A 9,564-nucleotide genomic window follows, 5' to 3' on the forward strand; every position below is an offset into this window, starting at 1 on the left:
ATATTTATGGAATTTAGAGAGATGGTAATGATAACCCTATATGCAAAACAGCAAAAGAGACACAAATGTAAAAATAGACTTTTGGATTCTGTGGGAGAAGGCAAGGGTGGGATGATTTGAGCAAATACCATTGAAACATGTATATTACCATATGTGAAACAGATTGCCAGTCCAGGTTCACTGCATGAGACAGGGTGCTCAGGGCTGCTGCACTGGGATGACCCTGAGGGATGGGATAGGGAGGGAGGTGGGAGGGAGGTTCAGGATGGGGAACACATGTACACCCATGGCTGATTCATGTCAATGTATGGCAATAACCACTACAATACTGTAAAGTAATTAACCTCCAATTAAAATTAATTAATTAATTTTAAAATATCTATACATGAAGACCCAGAGGAATCAGGTGGAGAGGGAGGTGGGAGGGGGGATCGGGATGGGGAACACATGTAAATCCATGGCTGATTCATGTCAATGTATGACAAAAACCACTACAATATTGTAAAGTAATTAGCCTCCAACTAATAAAAATAAATGAAAAAATAAAATAAAATATCTATACATGTGTTAAAATTGCCCTGAATTTCAGAGACAACTGGATTCCACCTGCAAAAGAATGAATTGGGCCACTTGCTCATACCATTCATGAAAATTAATTTTAAATGGTTGAACCTAAGTATAAGGGATAAAATTATACAACTCTTCTAAGAAAACAGGCATAAATCTTCATGAACTTGGATTGTACAGTGGTTTCTTAGATAAGATACCCAAAGCACAAATAAGAAAAGGAATAAGAGGTAAATGGACTTCATCTATTTTTTAAAATTTTGCTGGAAAGGACACCATTAAGCAAGTAAAAACACAACTCATATAATGGGAGAAAATTTTGCAAGCCACATACCTGATAAAGTTCTTGAATCAAAAATGTATAAATAATTCTTACCACTGAACAATAAAAAGACAAGCAAGCAAGCTTTTCAAATAGATGGAAGATTTGAATAGATACTTCTCCAAAGAAGATATACAAATGGCCTATAAGTACTTAAAAAGATGCCCAACATCATCAGACATCAGAGAAATGTAAACTAAAAAACTGGAAATAGAACTGCCATATGACCCAGCAATCCCACTTCTGGGCATACACACTGAGGAAACCAGATCTGAAAGAGACACGTGCACCCCAATGTTCATTGCAGCACTGTTTATAATAGCCAGGACATGGAAGCAACCTAGATGCCCATCAGCAGACGAATGGATAAGGAAGCTGTGGTACATATACACCATGGAATATTACTCAGCCATTAAAAAGAATTCATTTGAATCAGTTCTAATGAGATGGATGAAACTGGAGCCCATTATACAGAGTGAAGTACGCCAGAAAGATAAAGACCATTACAGTATACTAACACATATATATGGAATTTAGAAAGACGGTAATGATGACCCAATATGCAAAACAGAAAAAGAGACACAGATGTACAGAACAGACTTTTTGGACTCTGTGGGAGAAGGCGAGGGTGGGATGTTTCGAGAGATCAGCATCGAAACATGTATATTATCTAGGGTGAAACAGATCACCAGCCCAGGTGGGATGCATGAGACAAGTGCTCGGGCCTGGTGCACTGGGAAAACCCAGAAGGATCGGGTGGAGAGGGAGGTGGGAGGGGGTATCGGGATGGGGAATACATGTAAATCCATGGCTGATTCATGTCAATGTATGACAGGGGCCACTACAATATTGTGAAGTGATTGGCCTCCAACTAATGAAAATAAATGGCTAGTGAAGGCCTCTCTAATTTCCTAATGAGGTGACGTTTGGGCAGAGACAGTGATGTAAGGAACCATCTCCTCCAGAAATCTGGTTGAAGAGCACTGCAGGCAGAGAGAACAGCAGATAAATGGGCCCAGAAGTGGGAGTGTGTTTAGAATGTTTGTGAAACAGCAGGGAAGCCTACGTGGCTGAAACAGGATGAACGAGGTAGAAAGTGGTAGAAGATGAAGGTAGCGGGGAGCCAAATAAGTTAACAGAAGATGAAATAGCTACAATATTACAGTCAACACTTAAGGGACTGGAATATCTTCATTTTATGAGAAAAATACACCGAGATATCAAAGCCGGAAATATTTTGCTCAATACAGAAGGTCATGCAAAACTTGCAGATTTTGGGGTAGCAGGTCAACTTACAGATACCATGGCCAAGCGAAATACAGTGATAGGAACACCTTTTTGGATGGCTCCAGAAGTGATCCAGGAAATTGGATACAACTGTGTAGCAGACATCTGGTCATTGGGAATAACAGCCATAGAAATGGCTGAAGGAAAGCCTCCATATGCTGATATCCATCCAATGAGGGCCATCTTCATGATTCCTACCAACCCACCCCCCACATTCCGAAAGCCGGAACTGTGGTCAGATAGCTTCATGGATTTTGTGAAGCAGTGTCTGGTCAAGAGCCCTGAGCAGAGAGCCACAGCCACTCAACTCCTCCAGCACCCGTTTGTCAAGAGTGCCAAAGGAGTGTCCATACTGCGGGACTTGATCAATGAAGCCATGGATGTGAAGCTGAAACGCCAGGAAGCCCAGCAGCGGGAGGTGGACCAGGATGAGGATGAAAACTCGGAGGAGGATGAGCTAGATTCTGGCACGATGGTCCGAGCGGCAGGGGATGAGATGGGCACCGTCCGCGTAGCCAGCAGCATGAGTGACGGGGCCAATACGATGATCGAGCACGATGACACCTTGCCATCCCAGCTGGGCACCATGGTGATCAACACGGAGGACGAGGAGGAGGAAGGCACGATGAAAAGAAGGGATGAGACCATGCAGCCTGCCAGACCGTCGTTCCTTGAATACTTTGAACAAAAAGAAAAGGAAAATCAGATCAACAGCTTCGGCAAGAGTGTCCCTGGCCCACTGCAGAACTCTTCAGACTGGAAAGTTCCCCAGGATGGAGACTATGAATTCCTGAAGAGTTGGACGGTGGAAGACCTTCAGAAGAGGCTCCTGGCCCTGGACCCCATGATGGAGCAGGAGATTGAGGAGATCCGGCAGAAGTACCAGTCAAAGCGGCAGCCCATCCTGGACGCCATTGAGGCTAAGAAGCGGCGGCAGCAGAACTTCTGAGGGTGGCCCGGCCCCAGGCCGCCAGTGAGCTCCCGCTCGCCTCCCTCATCTCTCCAGAGCCCCCTCTGTGAACTCAGGAAGCAAGAAAGTGCGCCAGCGGCCAGGGCTGCGAAGCCAGTCGGCACACCGCCCCGCCGTGTGTATTTGAACTGGACAGGTATATATCATTTCCCAGGACTCATGTGGGCGCTTTGAACCTCAGACTTTCCCACCCCAGAACCAGAGACTCCTCGTCGAGTGAGCGCTGGGAAAGTGTCACGCGGTCTCTTTGTTTTTCTTCTCCCAGTAGCTTTCAGTGGTTCTTTCTGGAAGACTTTTTTTAAAAAATATATAAATATGCACATATATATATAAATTATAACTAGATTCCCCACGTGGTGTGGTGGCATCTCTGTACAGGTACAGTTTTAAAACAGTTGCCTCTTTTCTGTAAGATGACGGTACTGTGGAACATGAGGGCAGAGGACACTGGGAGGCTGCGGGGGGCCCTCCACCCCCTGGAGCCGGCCTCACCCTCTAGCTGGGCTGTGCTGACAGACGAGATCGGGCTCAGTTCCTTCGCCACGCTTTCAGCCTTACGCGGGCCACCCCTGGCTTCCAGAGCTATTGGTGGTGTCCTGGGAAAGACAATTTGCATTGGGTTTCTGAGTCCCAGGAGAAGCCTGGCGTCCTCCTTGCAAGCTTGGCCTTTGCAGTTTCAACACCCTTCATCCACCTCTGCTCTCCCAGCTGCCTAGAGTCACAGCACAGACACTGCCCAGTGCCTTAAGAGGAGACGTGATCCAAGCGAGGGCACAGGCCTACCCAGAACTCCCGGCAAAGTGGGGCTGCATTCAGTCCACGAAAGGGGAAAAGGCTTTCCAAGTTCTCGTCATTCACGTGAAGATGACACCCGTGGCATTTTGCTCCATGTTCCTTACAGACAGGGGAAGGGGCATTGCTTTTGTGACCCACATTCAAACATGTGACTGTTTCCTTTTTTCATTTTACTGCTTGGGGTCTGGAAAGGGTAAATGAATATCAGACTTAAGATTTGTCCTCCAGGAGACTCAACCCAGATGTGTAGGATGCCGAAGCTGGAAGGGACCATACAGACATCATCTGGGCTGATGGTGGCCCAGAGCAGGGAAGTGACATGGCCCAAATCACAAAGCAAATGAAAGGAAGTGCTGGGACTGGATGGTGGGGCCCCTCACTCCTGCTTCACTGGGCCAAGCAGCCCCTTCTCTGAAGGAAGGCGCTCGTGTGCATTTTGGTAAAGTTCCAGGGAACCCTGCTAATGGGAACTTGCCCGGCTTTTCTCTTCAGTAGGCAACTGGCTGTGAAGAGAGTCCCCTGGGGAGCCAAGATCATTCCATTTCAGCCATCCCACAAGCTCTGCGGCATCTGCTGGGTAGCACACGAGCATCACACAGGCAGACGCAGAGCCTAAAGCAGGTCAGAGGGTTTTGCAACAGACAGCATCGAGCCATCCCTCTGCGGCTTTGGCTCTAGGCCACGTGTCACTTAGTCACATGGCTGAGAGCAGACAGTTGGGAAAGGCAACTGCCTTTTTATTTTTTAGAATCTCTTCCCCTCAGATAGGGGAGCCGTGACTGGGTTGCACCTAAGGTTACTGTAATTTGACCCCATAATTGCTCTTGCTGCCCAAACCTGGGAATCAGTGGCAAGTCAGGGATGTTCCTTTTTGGCCAGATTCTGTTCTTTGCAATGACAGCAAGCTATTGAAAATGCAAGAGGCCATTGTTGGTCTGCAGGGCTTGGCCAGTTACATAGCTGCTTGGCAGATACAGAGAACAGAGGACAATTTGAGAATCCTGCTATAATAATAAAGGGCAGCTAGCAATCATGACCCCTTACTATATGCCAGGCACTGAGCTAGGTAGGTAGGCTCTCTCTGTCAGCTCCAGCCTCCCCAGTAACTCTGTGAATTAAGTATTTCATCTTCATTTCACAGCGGATGAAGCAAGTTCAGAGAGGAAAAAAGTTCTTTCCCTAGGTCATACAGCTAGTAAGTGGTAAAGTCAGGATTCACAGCACCACTATGTGGGACCAGTATTTACAGGGAAAAGGAAAGCCACAAGTCTTCTTTTTAAAACTTTATTTTATTCACATATAGTTGATTTACAGTGTTTTGTTAGCTTCTGCTGTATAGTAAAGTGACTCAGTTATACATCCTTTTTCGTATTCTTTCCTATTATATTTTGTCACAGGATATTGAATATAGTTCCCTGTGCTATACAGTGAGACCTTGTTGTTTATCCAACAAGCCTTCTTAAAAATGAAGTGACCACTTTTCTTGCACAGACTGAAAAATCCTAGCTGGCATTCTTAGGTTGGGAAACCACTGAATCAGTCAAGTCTGACAGTCAAGTGAGTTAAAAAAGTGTGAAACATGAATTTCCCTATCCCTATCTGCTGTGCTGATTAACCGTCCTGCCCCAGTTTCCCTCCCTCCCTCTCTTTTTTTTTTTTAAAAGGATTTTGCACTTGGCCAGACAGGAGGGGAATGCCCATTTTCTCCCTTCCTAAGCTAGATCCAAGTAAAAGAAGGTTCAGTTTTTCCCCATAAATATTCTTGGGTGATGAGTCTTGATCTGAAGTTTATTTTGTTTCAGCTCCTTGTGTGTATCCAACATGCTGGTCCAACAAAGTACATTGCTCTCCAGTTGAGCTAGACAAAGCCCTTTGGCCAGAAGTCAATTTATTTTGGATGAGATAGATTTTCTGACAAGGTGTGTTTGTTTTCTTATGCCAGGAAGGCAGAGAAGTCAATCCTAGTCATTTTTCTCCTTGGATACTAAATTCACGATAGGTCAGCTGGCTTCCTGTAGAGCCCTGAGCTTCAATCATTTGTGATTCCAGCTTCCATGGGACGCTGGGCCTCTCACTTGTTCTCCCCTAATAAACAATGACCCAGACCTAACTGTGTCTTTTAAAAATCTCAGATCCTCCAGGAATATCTTTATTGCTTCCTCATCAGTAATTTTGCAGCAAGTTTCTATTTTTTATTTTTCCTTGTCTCTTCTCCCAGCCACCAGCTGATTGATAGACAGATGGACCGGTGGATAAATGTTTAGTGTGATGGATAAATAGATAGATATAGACAGACAGAACCAGTACTCTGAAGCAACTTAAGAACTATGGCCTTGATTCCTTGAGGCTGTAGGTTCTGATCCAAGAAACATTTATTTAGCACCTACTGCCAGAAATTTATTATACCATTTCAAACTCAATAGCACTTACTGGTATCAGGAATGAGAGGTGACATCAGTATAGACCCTACAGATATTAAAAGGCTAATAACAACTTAAATAAAACAGACAAATTCCCTGAAAGATACAAAGTACCAAATCTCACTCACGAAGAAGGAGATAATCTGAACAGCCCAACATCTACTAAAACTTAATATCTCTGAGAGATACAGGTATCTTTGTCCTCATTTTACGGGAAAGGAAACTGAGGCTCTGAGAGGTAAAGTCTGTTGCTCAAAGTCAGGTAACTAGAATACAGCAGAGCCAGAGTTCATATCCAGGTCTTTTCTTCCAGTGCCCTTTCTAGCATACCATGTTGCCTCTAAAGACTGCAGCTCCTTTTTTTTTACCTGAAAATTGTTCCTGCCCAGTGCACATCCTATCACCCCATCCTTTCTTAAGCACTGTGTCTGTGTTTTCATCAGGATTTCATCAGGATTATAGTCGTTGTATTTGGAATTGATGTACTTTTTTTGTGTTTGGGAGGGGGGAGAAAATCTCTTCCACCAGCTTGCACTCGGACCAACTTGGGGAAAAAAAAAAAAGCTTAAATGCTGTTGCAGACGTACAACTTAAAAATGTGAAGTTTGTAGCTTTAACTTTTTGTAACAAAAACTAATAACACTGGCTTAAGTGCTGACTTGAAATGCTATTTTATAAAGTTTGGATGTAAATAATCAATTGAGGTCAGCAGTTTGTATATGTATGAGACATAGCTTCCTCCACTGCCCTTTTTTTAAAAAAAAAATTGAGATGCTTCCTATGTGCTTTTATGTTAGAATTGTTCTCCCTCCTTCCTCCACTTTGTCACCTTTGTTTTAAATAAACTGTTCTTTGGACCAGAAAAAAAAAAAAAAAAAAAGAAAATAAATGAAAAAAAAAAAAACACAATGAGATACCTCATTGCACACCGCAGGATGGCTATAATCAGAACGATAGATAATAAAAATACTATCAAAGAGTGGCAAAGCTGGAACCGTCATACACTGATGATGGAATTGTAAATGGTATAACTGCTTTGAAAAACAATCTGGCAGTTCCTTAACAATTTGTTTCCCATATGACTCAGCAATTCCATGCCTAGGTGTATGATCAAGAGAAATAAAAAGATAGGCCCGTACAAAATTTTGAACATGATGTCATCACAGCAATATTCCTAAGAGCCAAAAAAAATAAAAACAATCCAAAATCTGCATCAACTGATGAATGGATAAACAAAATGCTGCATATCCAATGCAATTGAATATTATTTAGCAATAAAAATAAATGAAATACTAATACATGCTACAACATGGATGAATCTTCCAAATATTATGCTAAGTGTAAGAAGCCTTTCATAAAAGACTATATATTGTATTATTCCATTTACATGAAATGTACAGAATAGGCAATCAATAGACAGAAAGTAAATTAGTGGTCACCTAAGACTAGGGGTGGGAAGGAAAGATGAGTGACTTCCAACAAAGAATACTCTACACAGCAAACTTTAGATTAGAATTGAAGGAGAGATTCAAAATTCTCTAGACAAGCAAAAGGTAAAGGAGTTCATCAGCACTAGATCAGCCTGATAAAAAATGTTTAAGAGACTTCTTTAAACCAAAACAAAAGGACACCAATTAGTAACAGGAAAACATATGAAAGAAAAATTTCATTGGTAAAGGTAAATATACAGTAAAATTCATAAAATCTAAAAAGGGGCTGGATTAATCACTTATAAAGCTAGTATGAAGGTTAAAAGACAAAAGTAGTAAAAAATAACTACAACCATTATAATTTGTCAATGGATACACAAGATAAAAAGATGGAAATTGTGACATCAAGAACATAAATCATGGGGAGGGAAGTAAAAATATAGAGTTCTGGAATACATTCATACTTAAGTTCTTATCACATTAAAATAGACACTTTGCTATAGGACTCAGGGAACTCAAACCAAGGCTCTGTAACAACCCAGAGGGATGGAATGGGGAGGGGGAGGGAGATTTAAGAGGAAGGGGACATATGTAGACCTAAAGCTGATTCATGTTGATGTTTGGAAGAAACAAACACAATACTGTAAAGCAATTATTCTTCAATTAAAAATAAATTTTAAAAAAATTTAAAAAAATAAAAAATTTTAAAAAATTAAAAAAATAAAAATAAATTAAAAAAACAGTTATAAGTTATTATATGTAAGCCTCATGGTAACCACAAAGCAGAAACTTATACACAAAACATACAGAGAAAGGGTGACAGAAAATCATCAAACCACAAAGGAAGAGAGCAAGAGAAGAGGAACTACAATCAGCCAAGGAAAACAATGAACAAACTTGCAATAAGTACACACCTATCAAAAATTACTTTAAATGTACATGCACTAAATTCTCCAGTCAAAAGACATAAAGTAGCTTGAATGTATATATACCAAAAAAAAGACCCATATATATGCTACATACGAAATACTGAAAATGAAAGATGGGGAAATATATTCCATGCAAATGAAAACCAAAAGAAAGCTAGAATAGCTATACTTATATCAGACAATATAGACTTTAAGACAAAGACTGTAAAAAGAGAAAAAGTCATTACATCATGATAAAAGGGTCAACACATGAAGGGGATATAACATTTGTAAATACTTATGCACCTAACATAAGAGCATCTAAATAAATAAAGCAAATATTAACAGACCTAAAGTGAGAAACAACAACAACACAAGAGAAGACTCTACAAATGGACATCACCAGATGGTCAACACCAAAATCAGACTGATTATATTCTTTGCAGTCAAAGATGGAGAAGCTCTATACAGTCAGCAGAAACAAGACCAGGAGCTGACTGTGCCTCAGATCATGAACTCCTTATTGCCAAATTCAGACTTAAATTGAAAAAAGTAGGGAAACCACCAGACCATTCAGGTATCACCTAAATCAAAACCCATATTATTATACAGTGGAAGTGAGAAATAGACTCAAGGGATTAGATCTGACAGACACAGCGCCTGAAGAACTATGGACAGAGGTTAATGACACTGTTCAGGAGACAGGGATCAGACCATCCTCAAGAAAAAGAAATGCAAAAAGGCAAAACGGTTGTCTGAGGAGCTGTGAAAAGAAGAGAAGCAAAAGGCAAAGGAGAAAAGGAAAGAAATACCAATTAGAATGCAGAGTCCCAAAGAATAGCAGGGAGAGATAAGAAAGCCTTCT

The 9,564-nt window shown here is 41.6% G+C and overlaps 1 protein-coding gene across 1 annotated transcript; it reads left to right on the forward strand.

The window, feature by feature from the left end:
• Positions 1-1,898: 1,898 nt before the first annotated feature.
• LOC122690389 (serine/threonine-protein kinase 4-like) lies at positions 1,899-6,985 on the forward strand. The gene is made up of 2 exons (XM_043897403.1): positions 1,899-1,910; positions 1,983-6,985. The coding sequence occupies exons 1-2, from the start codon at positions 1,899-1,901 to the stop codon at positions 3,123-3,125; spliced, it is 1,155 nt and encodes a 384-aa protein (XP_043753338.1). The 3' UTR covers positions 3,126-6,985.
• Positions 6,986-9,564: the final 2,579 nt, after the last annotated feature.

This window comes from Cervus elaphus, chromosome X (assembly GCF_910594005.1).
Source record: "Cervus elaphus chromosome X, mCerEla1.1, whole genome shotgun sequence".
NCBI lineage: Eukaryota > Metazoa > Chordata > Mammalia > Artiodactyla > Cervidae > Cervus > Cervus elaphus.